Here is a 24,191-nt window from a genome sequence, read left to right as displayed (position 1 = left end):
AATATGGTCTCGTTCAACTCGACGCTCGGCTGTCTCCGTAAATCCTTGTCGGAGATTTACGGTGTCAGCCGAGCGTTTGGTCGAGAAATCCATATCATAAAAATGTGCGCAATTCAAATTAGAAACTACATGTACTTGTCATGCAAAATAACACATCAGTGAAACAAACATCAACAAAATCAACTCCCATCAGTTCTTCAGTACTTTGATTTGTTTTTGTTTTGATAGAGAGATTAAATATATACTAGCAAGAGCCATACTGTACAATCATCTCGCTCCAATTTTAAGCTAAATTTGCATGCATGTACAGTAACTAGTAGGGAAGATTTAAAAAAGGTCATTTTGAACTGAAAAAAAGAATAAATAGAAAAAATAAACAGTTAAAAAATCTATACAGATATTGCATATTGTCAAACCATTATATTTGAAAATAGGAAATTACTCACCTGCAAATAGGGACCGGGGGCATGGATACAACGTTTGTAATTAGAATGCAAAAAAAATAAATAAATAAATAAATAGAATAATAATAATATGAACCGGGAAAAAAAATAAAATTCAGATAACAACAAGGTACAAAAAAAAATAATACTGTATTTATCGTTAACAATTTTGACCAAATTAAACACAAAATAAATTTTACAGACTGATCAATTCACTCCAATAGTTATTACAGAACGGTTTTAGGTGGAAGCAAATATATGTATTTTGTAAGAATTTTAAAACTTAGAAATCTTATAACTCTCTCTCTCTCTCTCTCTCTCTCTCTCTCTCTCTCTCTCGATCATTATTTGATGTTAGTTGATAACTTAATAACACTAAGTTGACATTGATGCAATATACATGTATGTGTAATTCTTGCTGTGCTCGCCACAACGGTAGCACTGTAAAACATATTAAATAGTATGATAAAAAAGAATAATACTGCTGTTCAAAAATGTGTTAATTGTATACGTCTACTCTAAAATCATATTTCAGTACCCTCTTTGGCACCAATATTCATTTTTCGTGCATCATTATGACGTAATAATAAATGACGTCATTTAACACACATACCAGACGACATAATGACACATATTGAGAAATATGAATTTGCTGGTGATTTTTAGCATTCTCTCGATATCGTATTCATTGATTGACAGTTATGTGACAGAATCTGAATTAGAAGAGTTTGTGAAGCGAATTAGTCCTTATAAAGCAGACCATGGACGCTCTAGGGTAAAGAGGAAGCTTTTTGGTAAAGCCTTTCGTACCAAAGAGGCGATCAAGAAGGCTTTCGAAGAAGAATTTCAGGCGTATGATAAATGTTTAAATGCACGCGAGGAAGAAAGAAAATCTCTTGAAAACACGATACGCGGGCTACTGGCATTAGAAGGCCAGAAGGTGCGACTGGGTTGCAACCTTTGCCCACGACCTGATCAGGACTTGACAAAGTTAGAGATAATAGACTGGCAGAGACTTCGACCTCAGGACTCGGACTTTGAGTTCGTGAGTAAGGACGACGGGCGGGTCAGAATTGACAGCGAAACACGTGATCTAATTATTGACCCCGTGGACGTGTTGGATGCGGGTCAGTACTTCTGTATCAATACTTACTACAGAGAGTACGAGGAAATATACCAACTGGACGTGCTGTTCAGAGAAAGACTGAAGACAACAAAATACGAGGACGTTGAGAGTGGCAAAGATAAGTACCTTGGTAATTTTCCCCTTGTGGATCACAACATTAAAGCTTTCACTGCTTGGTCTGAATGGACAGAATGTCAAGACTGCAACAAGAAAAGCATCAAAAAGAGGGTAGGTTTGTGCATGGTCACCAAAATCCAAAAAGATCAGCCGATCCTTCCGTTTGATCTTCCTATCATGGAACTGTATCCCGATGGCGTACCTTGCCGATCAACCGTGCTCTCTAAAGAAATTGCATCCATCAAGCGGATCAAGAATAGGCGGAGCGAAGTGACCATGGCGGATTGCTACAAAGCATGTCCGACCACACCGGGGTATACGGTCGTCACGGACGATAGCGGCAACATAACGGAAGTATTAGAGGCGGGGTTTTATTCTCTCGGGTAATTTATTTGTTTATTCAATTAATGTTACATTTCTTGAGTATATAAACCTATTCTTTAAAAAAAAAAAGAGGTGGTATTTGTTTTAAATCAAATATATTTGAAAAATGATATCGTTAATGTAATTTTATTCTTTTTTTCTCTCCCTCTAATTTATCAAATATACAATATTCAAATTAAGTTCATGTATTAGAAATAAGAGGAAAAATACAAATTTCGTTGTACAATTTACTTATTTCAGGTCCAAACCTAAACTTCCTCCCTTGGTGATTCGTCGTGTTCTCTATGAACCAATCAACAAGCATCTCATTCTATCGTGTCCAAGGAGCAAGAAGTACAAGTCTTTAATTCGCTGGCAAAATGGCACACTTGTTTTGAATCCCTTGACAATAAAACGGCAAACTCGAGGGCGAGTATTCTTGGATTCCATCAATAGGCTTCATATCCGGCGCCTGCGCATGACCGACACGGCACCTTACAACTGTTGGAGCTCAAAAGTCCACATAGCAACTATCAAGGTCATTGTCACAGATGCAAGAAATGACGTAAAGATCAAAGAATATATTACATATTCCGGTTTATTTTTGACTGTGTTTTCTATATTTCTTATTTGTGTATGTGTGTTTTGTAAAAAGAAGAAAAAGACGGCCAAATAAAAATGTATTCAATTTTTTTTCTTTCAATTTACTAAAACGAGAAAACAACAGTTAATTGAGGAATTAATAAGACAGTCTACATGTATATCATAAGTATATAATCAGGTATTCAATAATAGGTGAACTGTCTGGGTTGCTTGGTAACTAAAACCTATGACAAGGGTCTCTTCTGGAAAAAAAATTCTTATCTTCCGTGTTCCCGAAACCCCGATTTCAAATTCTGTATTGATACTGTTATAGAAGAGAGTACCTTGCAAGTTTGGTCCTCAAAGACCCACTGCATCTGACGAAGCGATGATAGTGATTTGCAACCCTTATCCACATGTGTTAAGGTGGCAGGGGATAGTTTCGAAGGAAAGACCCGGTCAAAATTTTGAAATAAAGGGAGAACCTGGGGTTTGGCTGGTTATTTGAGGGGTATAAATTGGTAGAATATTTATTGCATTCATTTTGTGGATAGAGGAGCTCATGTCAATTTCATTGATATATGACACTTTATTACTGGTAGCACATTTCATCAGATATGGAATGAAAATGCGAAACTGTGGCCAAAATTGTCACTTTCGGTTTTGTGCTTGAAAAGTAGGGTGGGTTCAGAACACGAAATGTCACTCGAAAAGAAGGTGATTGACCCCCCATCAATTGGTGATTATTTGCACGGGTATACATTAAGCTACCAATCCTATGGTAGTTTATGGCAGTTGCTCGGGACTGGAGCGTGGTTCTGGACCCGTGAAAATGTGAAAAAAGGGCCATTTTTCAGAAAATTTTGAGACCGTCCCTGGCTATTCTTTATAGTGCTATATGTAAGTTGTACTTGTTTTATTCTGAAATGTTTAAAAATTCTCAAGAGTCGGGACCGTGTGTCCCCTGCATGCAAACTAATTTTAGCAAATTTAAAAATCCACTGAAAAATTAAATCACATATATGAGCATTATCTGCCTCACATTTCCTCGACCAAAAAAACTATCCCCTGCCACCTAAGCCCCTTTCACAATTGGCGCACGATCAGAGGCGACAAAATATTCGTGCGACCGAAAAAATTAGATATGAATCGTAAACTGTTGCCGAAATAATCGCATTTGAAAAAGTATTCGTACGAAATTCGCACGATCTAAGCGAGCGTTGTGCGATGTAAACGCAATAAACCTTGCGACATATCTTGCGTCTATATGCGACTGTTGTGCAATGAAAGCGACTGTTGAAAGATAATGCGATAGGATCGCGCGAGAGACCAGGTGATCGGACGATTGAACGTGCACCAATGCGATTGGACGTGCAATCATGCATTCCATGGTACGAATGCTCGTGCGAGTCAGAGGGGGTATATACCGCCCATTTCCGACGCCCTTCAGTAGACATAGTTGAAAGAGAGAGATTATGCCGCCCATGAAGAAACAGAGATGCAGCATCTTTTATTATTATACCTCAAAATGATTATTCTATTATATCTGATTGGTCTAGAAAGTCACGTGACAGGGCGATTTCATAGGAATGAAAAAGCCGACATGAGCATACGATGCAGACAAAAATGATTAAATCCAAAATATTTAGTCATTATGATTCTCTTTATATCACAAAACCAACCATTGAGGCTGATAAGTCGTGCAATGATTGTAAAACGTTGCAAGATCACAGGAGACATGTTGAGCAACAGTCTCAAGGTCGCAAAACACACGCATTTACAACAGCAGTTCATCTTACGACCTTTAAAAATCGTGCATCACTCTTGCGAGTACACAGAACGTTGTAAAACGTTCGTACTAATGTTCGTGCGTTGCACTGCGATAATTTGGATCGCGTTGGGTCGCGTCTGAATAGTGTGTCTGTCCACTATCCAGAGGAGACTTGATGCGACCAGTAAAACGTATGCAACGAATGCGAGGGCTCGTGCAACGTATGCGAGAGCTCGTGCGAAGCTCAAAAATTTCGATCGCAAAGTGGTGTAAAGTGTTCGTGCGCAAATTGTGAAAGGGGCTTTACAAACCCAGTCGCGCATGTCACTGTGGGAATTCTGAAGCACATGCAAGTATATTTAATTCCGGGATTATCGTTGTATGTTTATTCTACGTGGTACATGTAATTATTTTCTGATACAAAATGCAACTGTAAAACTAAAGTTTCTGCAAGTGGAATTATTTTTGTTTACGAAAGTCTATATTTCATCAAGTTCCTGAATGAAATGAAATCAAAAGTTTAAAGAATTTGATTGACTTCAACTACATGTCGGGTTGCCAAGAAAAAAATTTACGGTAACATGATTTTGTAATTTATTTCCATTTAGGCAGATAAAAAATTGAAATTTATTTTTCATATGATATATTATACATTTATATTTGGATAATATAGAAATTTTAATTTCGGCGAATTATTTTTGCCCACATTATACATGTACTTTCACAGTTGCATTGTGTATCAGAAATATTCATCAGGCTGAATAAACATATAACGTTTATTCCAAAACTAATATAATTTAAAACTTAATTTTTTAAAATTAAATTGCTGAGAGCTAATGCATCATTTTGTTATTGTTAAACCAAGTAAAATAGTATATAAAGGGATTCTCCGACGGAATTGAAATAGAAGACAAAGAAAAAACGTGATTCATCTGAAGATTGGCCAATCCTTCAATTGGTAAACGTCTATTCAAATTCCATTTTCAGTTTTTCAATCTCACTCTAGTTAGACAAATTTATCTCGAAACTGTTTAATTACTCAGTAACTCCCGTGAAATTTCATTACGTCTTGCTCACGTCCTCACGCGACAAGTCTTCGAATAGTGCCCTGAACCGATATTGATATTTTGCAGGGAAAAGGTGGGAAAAAAGCCCCTTTACTGAAGAAAATTACTTTACCCTTCCTGCATTAGCAATATTTTTTCTTTGGTTCCTGCAAAACGGATGCGTAAAATTTGCCGGGTCTTAAACGAACGACCTTGTTCATATGGATCACGATTGGCTGCAGGACTGAAATATTTTTGCTCAATTTTCAAAAGTGCTGTGAAATTCATCCATACGTTAACACCTTTTAATCAAAGTACCGAAGAACTGACGGGAGTTGATTTTATCGATGGTTATTTATTTTAAAATCAATGATATGTTATTTTGCATGACAAGTACAGGTAGTTTCTAATCTGTATTTGAATTACGCACATTTTTATAATATGAATTTTCGGACTTTTTCGACACAAGAATGTTGATAAAAACCTACATGAATCATGTTAAGTAATATTTAAAGATATAATAAATTCAATCAAACTATGTATCAGTGATATAAACATTCTTGAAAATTTATGGATCCAAACAATATTGAACTCTCGTCTCGTTCAACCAAACGCTCGGCTATCGCCGTTACTCTCCGACAAGTAAGAGAGACTCTCTGCTTGTCGGAGATTTACGGAGACAGCCGAGCGCCGAGTTAAACGAGACTATATCGAACTCTGGCGTAAGAATACATACAACTACAAAAAATATCTTAATTGTTCATACCATTTAAAATCTGACTATTTTCAAGGTATTTATAAATATGTTTCCTTGAAAAAACTGCTTTAGCATACATTATTTCGGATTAATTAATTATTCTCAAGAACTAATTTTCGTCAGCGGCGATGATTTGTGCTTTGGTCCAAACACTGTTTCACTTTCGGTTTGTCAGAGTAACTGCATAGGAGAATTGATTAAAATCAACTCCCAAAAATCTTTTCGATGTGCATTGAAGTCAGTTTTAATATAAATTCTTAATTTTCATAAATAATAATTTAATATGATTCGAATGAAGCCATTTCTTGTATTGAGCGTATAATTTTCGAACTTCTTATTTATTTCTGCAGAAAAATTAATATCATATGCACCTAGAGAAAGGAAAAATTAAATTGCATCAAAGACACATAAAAAGGTACAAGATATGACATTTATTTGTAATTAAACTAGGTGCTATGTATCACATGCAAAGTAAATGTTGCTGTATAATTATAAGTCTCATGAATTTAGTTAACATTTCCTCATTACACTGTTTTCGATAGTATTGAATTTAAACACGCTGTAACAAATTAAAAATGGTATTAAAAGGTAATTTCAGCAATACAAACAAAGACTTTAAAATGAGCATGATATAGAAAAAGATATGAAATAATAATAATCGCTATCAGTTATTAATGGCAATGACACGCAGTATTGAATACTTCTGTTACGATGTCGATGTAACCCGGCACATTCACTGACGCTACGATGTTTGTTGCTCAATACAATTACAGCACACAAAAAGACTCTAGAGTATTGAAAAGTGATGATCGCTGTTGATGATACTCCAACAATAATGACTACTGTTTAAACAAAGACATTTGGCTGTGAACTGGAGGGGCATCAATAACGTGCGCTATTAATGGTCTTAAAGCGAAGTTTAGAAAAAATAAATAAAAGGAATTTCCTCGGAGGGAAGTGGCAATGAGATGTGTATACATGACTCCAGGGTCTATAATTTCCACGAAAGTGTAGTCATTGGCATCTGAAGGACCCTTCTGTCGTTTCTTTTTCTGAGTTGCACATTATCCTTGGGATCTTGAAGAATGGCAGGAACTCTACAGATGCGATGTCAGGATTCGGACAGTCATAATGAGTCGTTCCAGAGACTCGTGGCCACGGTAAGTCCTTATTCCGCACGCGTCCATTTTGTCACCTTGGATTGGGAAAGCAACATTTGAACTTTTTATTGTACTAGAATTCAATTTCCTTTGAATCCACTGAGTCATTGGCGGAATGTGATAATATCATACCATCACATTCCGATAAAGGTTACAAAGTAAAGAAAACACAGATTGTTGGGACAAGGATATTACATGGAAATTACATATAATCAAAGGTAACATGGACTGATGATTAATTAGGAAGATGTTTGCGGAAATTGGATATTTTTATATACGTGTACATTCAAGTTGGTTTCTAAACTGACTTTGGACCACGTATATCAGCTCAGATATTGTAATTGTGTATAGAACATATCAATTAACATCACACTATTTGGCCACTAGTCGTCTCTCTTTCAGTATCTCGACTCTGTCACACAAATCCTCCCCTCCCCTTTAACTACAAAAAGACCAACAAAAACCATTAAATAGAAACACAAATTACAAATACCAAAGTTTGTCATATGATCTAAATGAAAATACTTTGTCCTAGCTAAGTTTTGATTGTAATTTGATTTTTATAATGAACCTTCGTGGGACAACGTTCAACTGTGATGAAAAGCATGAAGTACATGTACTAGTATTAGAAAGGTCAATTATTCAGTTGCTTTCAAAGAGAGATATCAAATGAATTTGCATTTTTGGTATAGTTTGATCATATCAGACATAAAAAATGCAACAAATCAGCGTGGGGGGTTTTGAACTGATCGTTTGAATTTCCCATCGTCATTCAATGATTATTTGGTTACTTTGTCGGCAGCAAAAGACTTTGAATACCGAAAAGACAACAATGAACGGCACAAAGTTTAATAAACAACGTAAAATAAATCAGAAATCTAACCGCTGATATTTTTAAAACAAATTTTATGAATGTTTAAGAATGTCAGATTTCTACTTCAGTTAAAGAAGTTTCATGACGTATTTTACAAAATGATATAAACAGAACAAATAAAGTACATTTGTTCACGTTGAATGGTTGATAGAATAAATTGTGGACAAGTCGTTTCACATTCATTCTAATCGACTCATTTTAAAATTTAAATCTATATGCATATTTCATGAATAACTATAGTAAGTATCAAGTTCATTTAGTGTAAGATAAGAAATGTTACATAATCAATGATTGACATGCAGTATCAGTTAAACTCAAAAACCAAAATATACCCAAAACTTGCAAACACTACAGCTTTGGCAATAGGAAAGAAAATATTATTTTATATCAATTACGGAATAAAGCTAGCAATTTAAATGCTAATTTATTTAAGGATTTTTTAATTGCTGATAGTCGATGTACAAACTGTGGGTCTGAATCTGAAGGAAATATACATTTTTTTTCTTGAGTGTCCAAGATACACTCAACAAAGAGTTAAACTTTTTAATCAATTTAATGACATTAGTGTACCTTTTCATATTAACTATATTCTTTATGGTGGTTCTGACTTTTCATACAACTTAAATTGTAAAATTGTTTCTTATGTTCATAGTTATATTATAGCTTCTAAGCGTTTTTGATTTTTTGTTCTTTTTTTCTCTTTTTATTTTTTTCAAATGGGCTGGACCATGACACCAATATTCTATGTCTGTCTGTCGGTATGAATGAATGAGGTGATGGGTTTATAAATGTAGGAATGAATGTGTTCATGTATATGCTAAACAACAAGTTAATTTATCATCATATGACAAAAGTCAAGCTTATTATTTATTATCCAATTATCCTTTGTCTGGTATACAAATAAATCAATAATATATCACTCTGTAAACTGGTAAATTATACTACATTCTATATTCTATGATTATTTTGTAACACCACTTCTTGACTTCGTATTTTGGAGAGGGTTTATATAGGCTTTGCCTGTTGCCTAATCCATTTGATTAATCAATAAAATATGTTTAAATTATTGACATGCAGTATAACTTTGCGCGCCCGTATAACGTGAAATATTCATGAATTGAAACTACACTATCTCAAAACGATCATCGCCATATAGGCGCGTTTTCATGCCTTCTTCATCTACTTAGAAACATTTTTAATGCATTGATTAAACATTGCTTGTTTTTATTTTAATTAAAAGGGACTTGGACACGATTTGACTTAAAATTTTCAAAATTCGTTTTTCCATTTTCAATGTTTATACTGATAAATATAGAAGTTTATAATGCCATGTCAAAATTTGAAAGTCAAATATCAAATTGTAGGCAAGATACAGAGTTCATAATTCTTTGTTTTGTAAACAAAGCTCAATATTGTCAATTTTTTTTTTTTACATATATGTTGTATTGGTGTAAGTTTCAATCAAATGTATCTTTCTTTTGTTGATAATAGTATTTATGAAGGTATCGAATTAGTTTAAATTGTTTTTTACATATCATTTTGTCTAAGAAATTGTAATTTTCTACATTACATTTTTTGTGAACAATTATAAGACTGGAGCTTTGTTTACATAACAACCAATTTTTACCTCTGTATCTCGCTTGTAACTTGACTTTAACTTTCAATATTTTGATCAATCATTTAAAATGCACCAGTTAACCATTTTATACATAAAAAATAAATATAAAATTTTTGATCTTAAATCGTGTCCAAGTTAAAGCTGATTCCCGCTTCCAAATTTCTAGAATCTTTTTAATCGCAACCAATAGTTGTTTGAGCTCGTATTGCAGTCGTTCATGAATGCGGGTGCCCGACCCCTTAAGCTCAGTCCGGAAATGGGATCACTGTCAGACGCACCGTAACGTCGCGAAAGACAACCGCGATTTGAGTTATTTCCGTTTCTACCACACAATTCACAGCCTTGCAAAATAGCTAAAACAAAGCAAATACGTTAAAAATTATTGTTCTGCCACAGGATCTTGAGTACAGAGCCTTAACCCCTGATTTATTTGATCTCCGAGTAGATGACTAAAAAATACCTTTAAAATAAATAAAAGTATTTTAAGAGTCTGAGAAATACCCAAAGTAAACGGGTTTTTAAACCATTCCCTCTTGTGCATAAAAAGAAGAATGTAGTGTCAGTCTGGTTTGTTTACATTGATATCATCAGGCCTTCAGAACAGAAAAAACATGTTTCCGCTTTTCTTCATTATATTATTTCTGCATACATGTATAAAGCACTTTTTGGGAGTTGATTTTAATCAACTCTCCTATGCAGTTACTCTGACAAACCGAAAGTGAAACAGTGTTTGGACCAAAGCACAAATCATCGCCTCTGACAAGAATTAGTTCTTGAGAATAATTGATAAATTCGAAATAATGTGTGCTAGCTAAAGCATTGTCTTTCAAGGTAACATATTTATAAATACCTTGAAAATAGTCAGATTTTAAATGGTACGAACAATTTAGATATTTTTTGTAGTTGTTTGTATTCTTACGCCAGAGTTCAATATAGTTTCGTTCAACTCGACGCTCGGCTGTCTCCCTAAATCTCCGACAAGCAGTCTCTCTTGCTTGTCGGGGGGGGGGGGGGGGTCATTATCAAAATATGCAGCCTTTTGTGTCAGTGTCAATTTAAAGGGGGAAAAATAATGTTCTGGGGAATATATACAGTACCATTGGATTTTAGAAACTTAAACCTATATTGTTGAACAAATAAATCGACAATTTTACTGCTTAAAGTAAAAAAAATATTATTTGTTATGAGATTTCAGTGAATTCATGTTGTCATTAAATTTTTCCAACGTCTTTAACCTACAATATCTTCAATAATATTGATGTTTTATTCCAAAAATCACCGTTAATTTTTAAAACAACATTCATATTTTAATTTCTGCTATGCTCCTTAACAAGTTCTCTTTTAAAAACAATGAATTTGATGAGATATATGCTTGTACAAAGAATTTTTGTCATTGGTGTTACACGGCAAATTATATAAAAATATCTTAAAACACATCAAGTAAATAATATTGTACTACAGTTGGAATCCCCCAGATCATAGTGACATCATTCCCTGCAACTAAAAAGATAAATGTATCAGTGATGACATCATTGTGATAGAAAATATGGCAGAAAATATTTGTATGCTCCGAAAAATACAATGTTAACTGTGTCAGTGGGATAACGTGCTATTTAAGGTTTTCTATTATGAAAGAACAAAAAAGTTTTTCACATAAATGATGAATGTTTATCACATTATAACATAGGCTATGTAGTTTTGTGTAGTATCTGTTCTCTTCGGTCATACTGCTACATTTACTATGGATACATCAGTGGTATAACGGTCAGTGGTGTAACCAAAAATTGTTGTTACACCACTGAAAAAACTGTTACACCACATGACATTATTTAATTAAGGTCTTCCGTTTCCAACGGAAGACCTTATTGTTTTCGTACTGTTTCTTATTAAGGTCTTCCGTTTCCAACGGAAGACCTTCTTGTTATTGCTTTGTTTCTTTTCCTCTATTATTAAGGTCTTCCGTTTCCAACGGAAGACCTTATTGTTTTTGCTTTGTTTCTTTTCCTCTATTATTAAGGTCTTCCGTTTCCAACGGAAGACCTTATTGTTATTGCTTTGTTTCTTTTTCACTATTATTTTTATTGTTTTTTTTTTTCTGTCACGTTTTCTCAAAAATGCTTCAGCCAATTTTCATGAAATTTTCAGATCTTATTCATGACAAAATTTGTAAGAAAAGTACACGGGCTTTTTTTGATCGTCACTTCCGGTACCGAGATATTAAAGATTTTACGTTTTTGCTTGTTCACGATTTTTCTCAAAAAGTATTTACGATAGAACCTTCAAATTTTCAGAGAAGGTAGAGAGTGAACGGCCGCAGTGCCCTTCGCATATCCGAACGTCCGCGGTCACTTCTGGTCGTCACCGGAAGGAAATGAAAAACCTTAATTTTTCAAATTTTTAGATTTGATTTTTTTTTATGTTTTTATTCGATAGAGACGCTTAAAACACTTCAGAATATGAAATTCGTGTTAAAATCGATCCAGGCATTCCCGAGATTTTGAGTTCAAAAGTTCTGAAGCGAGAGTCCGCGTAGCTCAGTCGTTAGAGTGTTGGACTTGTGCCCAGGCGACCCGGGTTCCATCCCCGAGTGCCGATTATTTGTTCTTCACTAATTTTGTTTTGTTTAACGATTTTACCTTTAAAATGATGGTTTTTATTGTTTTCCGTTTTATTTTTATCATAAATAAAAATAATAACAACTTTTTTAGTACAAATATAGAGCTCGTTTTTGTCAGCAGTTCGCATCGCCGCCATCAAAGACATGCCGCCGAAGCGCCCCTGCAGTACGACCGCATTAGAGTTCACTGGGTCGCTTTGCCGGCATCAAAGAAATGCCGCCATCTCAATGACTGTATGCACACAACATTTAGCAATGCACCAACGTTATTCTACATGGCTTTAAAAGGAGGACTTATTAGTATTTGTTCACATATATAGATACACGCTTGCATGTATGCATGCGTTTATTGACATACGTTGCTGATATACTAATTCCCTAAACACTATAAAAAACTAGAAAATCTCTCTCTCTCTCTCTCTCTCTCTCTCTCTCTCACTCTCTCTCTCTCTAAAGTACATAAGAACTAAGTACAGGTAACATGCAGTAAATTGGATAGAGGCTAAATGTGCATTGGCGTCAAAAAATTATACATGTATTTATTTCAAGTTACGGGATAATGTCTATGGATTCAAATAATTTGAAATTCATTGTTTAATGATTGTCTTCTTACTGATTTGAAATCAACGCTAAAAAGTCATTTTTATTAATGATGGTGTACTTTTTCCTTTTTTGTGCATGTCTATATACTGATACAAATCTGTTGCCTGTCTGGGATTAAGAAAAACCTCCGAAGTTTATACTCGTAACTATACAAACGAACGGGTAACTGCGACAAGATTTGAAAACTAACCACCCGTTTATGAGTGTTTGAGCCTAAAAATAAACAGATGTAAAAAAAAATTACATCTTTCAAACAACGCTTATACATTGTTTTTAACATATGTATTTTATTTAATACCACATATTGCAATATGTGATATTTAGAATTTAATTTTCTACGTTTAATATAGAAGTCACCGACCGACCCCCTCCCCCCTCCAAATTCATAAAATCATTTAGTTTTTAGGGCCCGATTTTACTTGATCTTTGATCTTCGACCTTTAATTTCAACTAATTACCATTATAGATTACTGTACTAATTACCAGACCAATTCGTTCATTATTAACAGAGTTATGAAGCTTTTGGCATTTGAGTTTTAGCTGCTGTGTTTGACATGTACTGTAAAAAAAAATTCTGACTCCCAAGCCCTTCACTCAATCCTAATGAAAATTCGTGAAAATGAACCTTTGACCCCATTCTTATTGTCTGTCAAATATGCAGAGGATTGAACAATTAAGACGAAATTCCTGAGATTAAACGGCGCTTGTTGCCTATACGTGGAAATTAAATTTACACACTGTACACGCACCGACCCCCCCCCCCCTTCCTATTCACAAAATCATTTAGTTTTTCTGGCCTTATTTTACTGGATCTTTCATCTTGAGCCTTTATTTTCAATCTAATTCAATTCTAGATTACTGTACTAATGACCAGACATATTCGTTCATTTTTAAGAGAGTTATAAATTTTTGGGCATTTGAGTTTCGATTGGCGTCCTTGACATGACTGTAGAAAAAAACCTTGGACCCCATTCATATTGTCTGCCAAATATGCAGCGGATTGAACAATTAAGAAGAAATTCCTGAGATCAAACGGCGAGTATAGCCTGTACGGAGACTTAAAATTTACACAGTACAAGGGATGTAAGCAGCCGCGTTATATTTCTGTTGCATGTATATTTCTTGTTTTCTATTTTGTCTGTATTTACGATAGCGTGTGAACTACTTATGAATGTTAGAACTGTGGAAATTACTGTCATCAAATTTTTACCGAATAAATTTACGTGTTACTGATTTCGTTATTTCTACATTTATAAAGATTTTATCAATCAAATCAAACAGTCAAACATAATAGAAAACGACACGAAAAAAAATCTCAACACTGAAATACATGGGTAAAATGCATCAGTCATTGTTTTAGGACTTCCCCTAATTGTTGTTAACCGCATCCGAGATCCACACCTCAAAATTCTATTTTCGATTTATTTAAGACGAAAATCAAGCTCGGGTCTTTTCAACCCCCTCCAGACACAAATACGCATCACTATTTCAAATGACCTCGCACTGTTACCAAACCTGAATAGTCAGACATCTTACACGTTGTTTTTCATTTCATACAAAAATTAAGCTCCTCTTCCGGACGAAAACTCCCCGAATTCGAAGACAAATTCGGGAATTATTTCGCGTCAGCCATGTTTTGAGATACCTGCAAAGGTTGTGTGTTCGAATCTCGCTGGAGCCAAGCTTTGCTCTTTCTCTCTATTACTTTCTCTCCTTTTTGTTTCTTTTTCTAACTAAAATATTCAACATAAAAGGGTTGTTGGACTGTAGTACAAGTCGAAAAACACTCTTCAATTAAGATTTAGACAAAAACAGTTTTTTATTATTAGGGTCTTCCGTCTTCAGCGGAACACCCTTCTATTCTTATTGTTATTAGGGTCTTCCGTTTACAAAGGAAGACGCTCTTTTTTTCTTTGGTTTCTTTTTATTACAGGTCATTAGACCCGTTATTAGGTCAAAAGATCTCTTATTTAATATGATATAAAATGGGGCTGGTCCTTCAAATTAGGAATCCACCGGGGTCTATAATCCTTCATCCATCGCTCTTTTAGATCACAACTGCATTTCTTGATATGTTTCGTTGATGAAGATAAAAGGCAAGGTCATTTCCTCTTCTAAAAATCGGACGGAAGACCTCCTCGTTGCTCGCAACGAGATCGTGTCTAGTTATTATTATTTTTTTTTTCTCCCACGTTTTCTCAAAAACGCTTCAGTCGATTTTGATAAAACTTTCAGATCTTGTTTATGACAACATTTGTAAGAAAAGTACGTGGGATATTTTTGGTCGTCACTTCCGGTCCCGAGATATTAAAGATTTTATGTTTTTGCTTGTTCACGAGTTTTCTCCAAAAGTATTTAAGATAAAACTTTCAAATTTTCAGAGATCGTAGAGAGTGAACGGCCGCAGTGTACTACGCATATCCGAACGTCTGCCGTCACTTCCGGTCGTCAGCGGAAGGAAATGAAAAACCTTAATTTTTCAATTTTTTGAACTTGAATTTTTTTATGTTACTATTCGATAGAGACACTCTAAAAACCTCTGAATATGAAATCTGTTTTAAAATCGATCCATGCATTCTCGAGATTTTGGGCTCCAAAGTTCTGAAGCGAGAGTCCGCGTAGCTCAGTCGTTAGAGTGGTGGACTTGTGTCCAGGCGACCCGGGTTCAGTCCCCGAGTGCCGATTATTTGTTTTTGCTTAACTGTGTTTTGTTAAACGATTTTATCTTTATAATGATGGATTTGAATGTTTTCCGTTTTCTTTTTGTCATAAATAAAAATAATAGCGGCTTTTTTTCAGTACAAATATAGAGCTCTTTTCTGTCAACTGTTCGCTAAATTCGGACGATTGTCGCATTGCTGGCATCAAAGACATGCCGCCGAAGCACCCCTGCAGTTCGACCGCATTAGAGTTCACTGGATCGCTTTGCCGGCATCAAAGAAATGCCGCCATTTCAATGATTGTATACACACAACATTTAGCAATGCACCAACGTTTTTAGTATTTCACATGGCTTAAAAAGAAAGGTTGTTTTGTATTTATTCAAACATTTAGATATGTACATGTATGCATGTATACATGCGTTTATTGACAAATGTTGCGTTTATATTGAATTCCTGAACACTAAAATCAATCTCTCTCTCTCTCTCTCTCTCTCTCTCTCTCTCTCTCTCTCTCTCTCTCTCTCTCTAAAAGATCTACTACAGGTAACATGGAGTAATGAGGCTAGAGGCTAATGTACATTTGACGTCAAAAAAAGTAAATACGTATTTTTTTCTAGTTACGGGATATTGTCTACGGATGTTATTTTTTGAAATTCACTGTTCAATGATTTAATAACAAATCTATTGACTGTCTGGGATTAAAAAAAACGATTTTTATTATCAACTGAATGCTTAACATTGGTCATTTAGACATAACACTTGGGTATCGTTTGGATTCGGGAAAATGGGGAATAAATAATCATACTATATTTCTAATGATGTAGGTTATTTTTTTGCTGACTTACCAGAATTTTTTATTATGCAGTTATTGTCGGCAAAGAAAAACTTGAGACAAAAAGAAATATAATAGATATGAAAAAGCAGATAAAACAATTATAAATTTCTTTATCAAATCAGAGACGTAAATGTTATTTATGTCTCTGATCAAATCGATTTCTGATTAATCTCTCTCTCTCTCTCTCTCTCTCTCTCTCTCTCTCTCTCTCTCTCATCATACATATGTAGTGTTTAGCATGTAAATGTTATGGCATTTTATATATTTTATTTCTGAAAACTTTAAAAGTAAAAAGTAATTCCATAAATTGCGTTTGATGTAAGATTTTAAAAGATTATTGCAAATGTTTCTCGACTTGTTGCAATACTGATGTTGTCATAGGCAAAATCCCATCGTGAGCTCTGGACCGGTAAATGTCCGAGTAAAAATAAACTGGCGACTTCGAGAGAATAATGCGTATATCTCCGCTATTGTAAGACCCATCAAACTTAAAATTCGGCAGGAGTGTATCTCAGACATTACTTTTATGAAAAATACATGCACGTTGCGAGTGTTTTAAAGATTAATTGATTTTTAGGATTTTGAAGCGAGCTGGTAGTTTTCTATCTGGGTCAGAGTTCGACCTCTTTCTTTATTTATGGTTTCATTGAAACTAATGTTGAAATGGGCTTGGCCCCTGTGCAGCCACGTAATATTTCTGTTGCATGTATATTTCTTTTTCTCCGTTTAGTCTGAATCTACGATAGCGTGTGAACTACTTATGAATGTTAGAACTGTGGAAATTACTGCATCAAATTTTTACCGAATAAATTTACGTGTTACTGATTTCGTTATTTCTACATTTATAAAGATTCTATCAATCCTGCTGAAATAAAACAGTCAAACATAATAGTAAACGACACGAACAAAAATTTTCAATACTGAAATACATGGGTAAACTGCATCAGTCATTGTTTTAGGACTTCCCCTAATAGTTGTTACACGAATCCGAGATCCAAACCTCAAAATTCTATTTTCGATTTATTTACGACGAAAATCAAGCTCGGGTCTTTTCACCCCCCTCCAGACAAAAACACGCGTCAATATTTCAAATGACCTCGCACTGTTACCAAACCTAAATCGTCAGACATCTTACACTTTGTTTTTCATCTCATATAAAAACTCAGCTCTTCTCCCGGGCGAATACGCCCCAAATTCAAACACAAATTCGGGAATTATTTCGCGTCAGCCATGTTTTGAGACACCTGCAAAGGCTGTGTGTTCTAATCTCGCCGGAGTCAAGATTTGTTCTTTCTCTCTATTTCTTTCTCTGCTTTTTATTTAATTTTCTAACTAAAATAATCAACATAAAAGGGTTGTTGGACTGTAGTACAAGTTGAAAAACACTCTTCAATTAAGATTTAGACAAAAACAGTCTTTTATTATTAGGGTCTTCCGTCTTCAGCGGAAGACCCTTCTATTCTTATTGTTATTAGGGTCTTCCGTTTACAAAGGAAGGCCCTCTTTTTTTCTTCGGTTTCTTTTTATTACAGGTTATTAGACCTGTTATTAAGTCAAAAGACCTCTTATTTAATATGAAATAAAATGGGACTGGTCCTTAAAATTAAGGATCCTACAGGTGTATAATCCTTCATCCATCGCTCTTTTAGATCACATCTGCATTTCCTGATATGTTTCGTTGATGAAGATAAAAGGCAAGGTCATTTCCTGTTCTAAAAATCGGACGGAAGACCTCCTCGTTGCTCGCAACGAGATCGTGTCTAGTTATTATTCTTTTTTTTTCTCCCACGTTTTCTCAAAAACGCTTCAGCCGATTTTGATAAAACTTTCAGATCTTGTTCATGACAAAATTTGTAAGAAAAGTACATGGGATTTTTTTGGTCGTCACTTCCGGTCCCGAGATATTAAAGATTTTATGTTTTTGCTTGTTCACCAGTTTTCTCCAAAAGTTTTTAAGATAGAACTTTGAAATTTTGAGGGATGGTAGAAAGTGTCCAGCCGCAGTGTACTACGCATATCCGAACGTCCGTTGTCACTTCCGGTTGTTACCGGAAGGAAACAAAAAAAGGTCATTTTTTAACTTTTTTGTTCTGAATTTTTTTTTTGTTAATATTTGATAGAGACACATAAATAACTTCAGAATATGAAATCCGTGTTAAAATCGATCAACGCATTCTCGAGATTTTAGGCTTCAAAGTCTTGAAGCGAGCGTCCGCGTAGCTCAGTCGATAAGGTGGTGGACTTGTGTCAAGGCGACCCGGGTTCAGTTCCCAAGTGTCGAAATTTTTTTCTTTCTTAATTGAGGTTTGTTTAACGATTTTATCTTTAAAATGATAGATTTTAATGTTTTCCGTTTTATATTTATTGTAAAAAAGAATAGCAGCTTTTTTTTTTTTATTACAAATAGATAGCTTGTTTCTGTCAGCAGTTCGCTAAATTTAAACGATCGTCGCATCGCAGGCATCAAAGACGTGCCGCCGAAGTACCCCTACGGTACGCTGGGTTGCTTTGTCGGCATCAAAGAAATGCCGCCATCTCAATGACACACACAATATTTAGCAATGCACCCATGTTTAAGTATGTATTCTACATGACCTTAAAAGGCGGACTGATTAGTATTTATTCACATACATAGATATACGCATGCATGTATTTAAATGTGTTTATTGACATACGTTGCTGATATACTGATTCCCTAAACACTATAAAAAACTAGAAAATACCCTCTCTCTCTCTCTCTCTCTCTCTCTCTCTCTCTCTCTCTCTCTCTCTCTCTCTCTCTCTCTCTCTCTAAAGTACAAATATTTATGTATTTAAATTAGAACTAGTTCAGGTAACATGCAGTCAATTGGATAGAGGCTAAATGTACATTGGCGTCCAAAAATTAAATATGTATTTATTTCAAGTTACGGGATAATGTCTATGGATTCAAATAATTGGAAATTCCTTGTTTAATGATTGTCTTCTTACTGATTGGAAGTCAACGCTAAAAAGTCATTTTTATTAAAGACGGTATACTTTTTCTTCTTTTTTTGTGCATGTCTATATACTGAAACAAATCTGTTGCCTGTCTGGGATTAAGAAAAACCTCCGAAGTTTATACACGTAACTATACAAACGAACGGGTGACTGCGACAAGGTTTGAAAACTGACCACCCGTTTATGAGTGTTTGAGCCTAAGAATAAACAGATGTAAAAAAAAAAATCAAGTTACATCTTTCAATCAACGCTTATACATTGTTCTAACATGTGTATTTTATTTAGAAATTGTGTAATATGTGATATTTAGAATTTAATATTCTACGTTTAATATAGAAGTCACCGACTGACCCCCCCCCCCTCCCAATTCATAAAATCATTTAGTTTTTCTGGCCCGATTTTCCTTGATCTTTGATCTTGGGCCTTTAATTTCAACTAATTACCATTCTAGATTACTGTACTAATTACCAGACCAATTCGTTCATTATTCACAGAGTTATGAAGTTTTTGGCATTTGAGTTTCAATTGTCGTGTTTGATATGTACTGTAAAAAAAATTCTAACTCCCAAGCCCTTAACTCAATCCTAATGAAAATTCGTGAAAATGAACCATTCTTATTGTCTGTTATTTAAATATGCAGCGGATTGAACAATTAAGACAAATTCCTGAGATTAAACGGCGCTTATTGCCTATACGTGGAAATTGAATTTACACAGTACACGCACCAACCCCCCCCCCCCCCCTTCCTATTCACAAAATCATTTGGTTTTTCTGGCCTGATTTTACTGGATCTTTCATCTTGAACCATTTTTTTCAACCTAGTTCAATTCTAGATTACTGTACTAATGACCATACCTATTCTTTCATTTTTAAGAGAGTTATGAATTTTTGGGCATTTGAGTTTCGATTGGCGTGCTTGACATGTACTGTAGAAAAAAATTCTAACTCCCGAGCTCCTTACTCAATCCTAATGACATTTTGTGTAAATGGACCTCGGACCCCATTCTTATTGTCTGCCAAATATGCAGCGGATTGAATAATTAAGACGAAATTCCTGAGATCAAACGGCGGGTATAGCCTGTACGGGGACTTAAAATTTACACATTACAAGGGATGTAAGCAGCCGCGTGATATTTCAGTTGCATGTATATTTCTTGTTTTCCGTTTAGTCTGTATCTACGATAGCGTGTGGACTACTTATGAATGTTAGAACTGTGGAAATTACTGTCATCAAATTTTTACCGAATAAATTTACGTGTTACTGATTTCGTTATTTCTACATTTATAAAGATTTTATCAATCCTGCTGAAATAGAACAGCCAAACATAATAGTAAAAAACGAAAAAAAATTCTCAACACTGAAATACATGGGTAAAATGCATCAGTCATTGTTTTAGGACCTCCCCTAATTGTTGTTAACCGAATCCGAGATCCACACCTCAAAATTCTATTTTCGATTTATTTAAGACGCAAATCAAGCTCGGGTCTTTTCAACCCCCCCCCCCCCCCCCCAGACACAAAATGACATCGCACTGTTACCAAACCTGAATAGTCAGACATCTGACACGTAGTTTTTTTTATCTCATACAAAAACTCAGCTCCTCTCCCGGGCGGAAACGCTCCAAATTCAAAGACAAATTCGGGAAATATTTCCAGTCAGCCATGTTTTGAGACACCTGCAAAGGCTGTGTGTTCTAATCTTGCCGGAGCCAAGACTGTTCTTTCTCTCTATTTCTTTCTCTCCTTTTTATTTAATTTTTTAACTAAAATATTCAACATAAAAGGATTGTTGGACTGTAGTACAAGTTTAAAAAACACTCTTCAATTAAGATTAAGACAAAAACAGTCTTTCATTTTTAGGGTCTTCCGTCTTCAGCGGAATACCCTTATATTCTTATTGTAATTAGGGTCTTCCGTTTACAAAGTTTTTTTTTCTTCCGTTTCTTTTTATTACAGGTCATTAGACCTGTTATTAGGTCAAAAGACCTCTTATTTAATATGAAATAAAAGTGGGCTGGTCCTTCAAATTAGGGATCCAACAGGGTGTATAATCCTTCATCCATCGCTCTTTTAGATCACATCTGCATTTCCTTGATGAAGATAAAAGGCAAGGTCATTTCCTCTTCTAAAAATCAGACGGAAGACCTCCTCGTTGCTCGCAACGAGATCGTGTCTAGTTATTATTTTTTTTCCACAAATTTTGTGCACGCGATTTCTCAGAAACTATTCAGCCGATTTGGACCATTTTTTCACAGATGATTGCCAGAGGTCATAATTCTAGACGTTTTTTGAAATTTTGAAATCGTCACTTCCGGTACCGAGTTACGGCGGATTTTCTATCTTTTTACGACCTATTTTGTGCAGAGCTGATCTCAGAAACTATTAAAGATATTGATACGAAATTTTCAGGATAGGTAGTCTATAGTTTGAAGTTGTGCACTATTATATTGTTTTACGCCAGTGGCGCCATTTCATGGAGCTCGCCTAGGCACAAAAATTGGGTACGAATTTTCATTCAAAATTGTCATACGTTTTGATCTGTATCTTTTTATCAGTTGACATTTTGTTAAATAATATATAACAAAAGTGGTAGATAATCAAAAGTTCTTTCCAATAAAATCAAGAAAAAGGGGCTGGCCCCTTTAATTAGGGACCAAGAGACTCGTAAAGTCTATTACGAATAACTTAAAAACGATAAATATTTTGTTATGCATTATAGAATCAAAGTTGTTGAACGCTACATTATCGGTTTGAAAAAAAATCATCGTCAGGCCCATGTTTGACGTAATTAGAGATTTTTATCCAATATTTTGATTAATTTTTTTTTGGTAGGGCGGGGGGGGGGGGGGTGTTAAATATGAAATTGTATCAATATTTCATGGTATCACTTAAAATAACAAAAAAAAAAATCGGACGGAAGACCTACTCGTTACTCGTAACGAGGTCGTATCTAGTTATTTTACGTTTTCTTCCATTTCATATATATTTTGAGCATTTTGAACAATTGTTATTTATCAATTTTACAAGTAAGACACTGTCACAATAAAGAGAGCTTGATTATTTAATTGCAATTGTGTTTTCTTAATCTGGAAAATGAGACCTGTTACACCATTGACATTATTTGAAACACCATTGACATTTTGTATGCTCTAATTATGTTTTACTCGTTTAAATACATGATTAAAAGATAAAAGTAAAAACAAATTTATTCTAATAAAGAAACGAAATTATCCACATTTTATTTTTATTAAATAATCAAACTTTTTAATGACTTATAGTGTATTATAAGATATGTTATTCCACTGACATTTCACATTCCCTATTATGTTATACTAAAATCTTTCAAATGCTTAAAGGTAACAAATGCTAGCTGAGCTTCAACAAACATATATAGACAAAGAGGAAGCGTATATGCGTTGTATGCATTGATTTTTGAGAAAATTGGAGAAAATTCAATTTAATTGTCCAAAATCTATGATTGATATGAGCTGGTATAGTATTGACAATGTTGTTTGTGAGATTGATGAGGCAAAGAAAGTTCGAACTCGGTACAAGGTGGATAAAAGTGTGTGGAAGCCAATAGTAAAAAATATAACATCAAAGAATGAGTGAATTCATGTAAAAAAAACATCTACATGCAATTTTTCTGTCAGTGGTGTTACACTGATTATAAGTGGTGTAACAGTGTGTCTATCTTCAGATTATGAAAGAATGAGGCACGAAAACTTTTATTTAAGATCAAATTTATCACGTTTTAAATGCAATCAAAAATAGAAATTAGTTTATTTTACAAAATTTAACATGCTTATCTCTTATTTATTATCGCTAGGTCTGTGGTGTAACTTTTATGTCAGTGGTAAAACATAATAATCAGTGGTGTAACATGTACATTTTTCTCCAAATAAAATTAACTGACAATAATACATGTATATTTGAAAACACCAGTGCATTTTTAGTAATGTCTTTTTTATGCTCCATTGAAAGAAAAATCCAGTTGTGTTCTTTTTAATGCTCAAATTAAAAATTTGTTGGGTAACATCAAGACTTTGTCTCAAATGTTATGTTGGTCACTATGTAAATGTGTCAAATATTTTCTGTTATCTAATTCTAATAACTTTAAATGAATTTTGTTGATATAAACTTTATGTCCATCATTTTAAAAGAATTATTTTATTTTATTTAAGATTTTTTTCCTATACTATATACCTGTTACACCACTGACAAAATGTTCACAGTTAATTAAATTTCAGTCTAATTATCAACCAAATGGTAGATTCCAATGTTTGCAAATTTTTAGATGTTATACTTCATTGTTTGTTAAATGTGTTTTTTGCAATCAAAGTAATTTTTCAGCAATAATTTTCTCAGGTTTTTCATTTTTCAAAAGTCTGCATATTTTGATAATGACCCGGGGATTAACGGCGATAGCCGAGCGTTTGGTTGAACGAGACGAGAGTTCAATATTGCTTGGATCCATAAATTTTCCAGAAATATTTCTATCACTGATACATAGTTTGTTTGAATTTATTCATCTTTAGATATTACTTAACATGATTCATATGGGGTTTTATCAACATTCTTGTGTCGAAAAAGTTCAAAAATTCATAATATAAAAATGTGCGTAATTCAAATACAGA

At 34.3% G+C, this 24,191-nt stretch overlaps 2 protein-coding genes across 3 annotated transcripts in view; both read left to right on the top strand.

Annotated features, from left to right (window-relative positions):
- The first annotated feature begins 1,045 nt into the window (after nucleotides 1-1,045).
- Nucleotides 1,046-2,741, top strand: LOC105319726 (Ig-like V-type domain-containing protein FAM187A). Its single transcript, XM_034458999.2, has 2 exons — nucleotides 1,046-2,069; nucleotides 2,311-2,741. Exons 1-2 carry the CDS (start codon nucleotides 1,087-1,089, stop codon nucleotides 2,723-2,725), a joined length of 1,398 nt encoding a protein of 465 aa, XP_034314890.2. The 5' UTR covers nucleotides 1,046-1,086; the 3' UTR covers nucleotides 2,726-2,741.
- Nucleotides 2,742-6,972: 4,231 nt separating this feature from the next.
- LOC105319700 (rhomboid-related protein 1) overlaps nucleotides 6,973-24,191 on the top strand; it is a 33,067-nt gene continuing 15,848 nt past the window's right edge. Inside the window, exon 1 of one of the 2 annotated variants that reach the window (XM_034458998.2) lies at nucleotides 6,973-7,365. In XM_034458998.2, the coding sequence (XP_034314889.2) occupies nucleotides 7,291-7,365 (75 nt within the window). In that variant the 5' untranslated portion in view covers nucleotides 6,973-7,290. The remainder of the gene's footprint in view (nucleotides 7,366-24,191) is intronic. The other variant, XM_034458996.2, reaches the window with a different exon arrangement.

This window comes from Magallana gigas, chromosome 7 (genome assembly GCF_963853765.1).
Source record: "Magallana gigas chromosome 7, xbMagGiga1.1, whole genome shotgun sequence".
NCBI lineage: Eukaryota > Metazoa > Mollusca > Bivalvia > Ostreida > Ostreidae > Magallana > Magallana gigas.
Note: the sequence above shows the minus strand (reverse complement) of the source record. Positions and strands in the feature narration are given on the sequence as shown.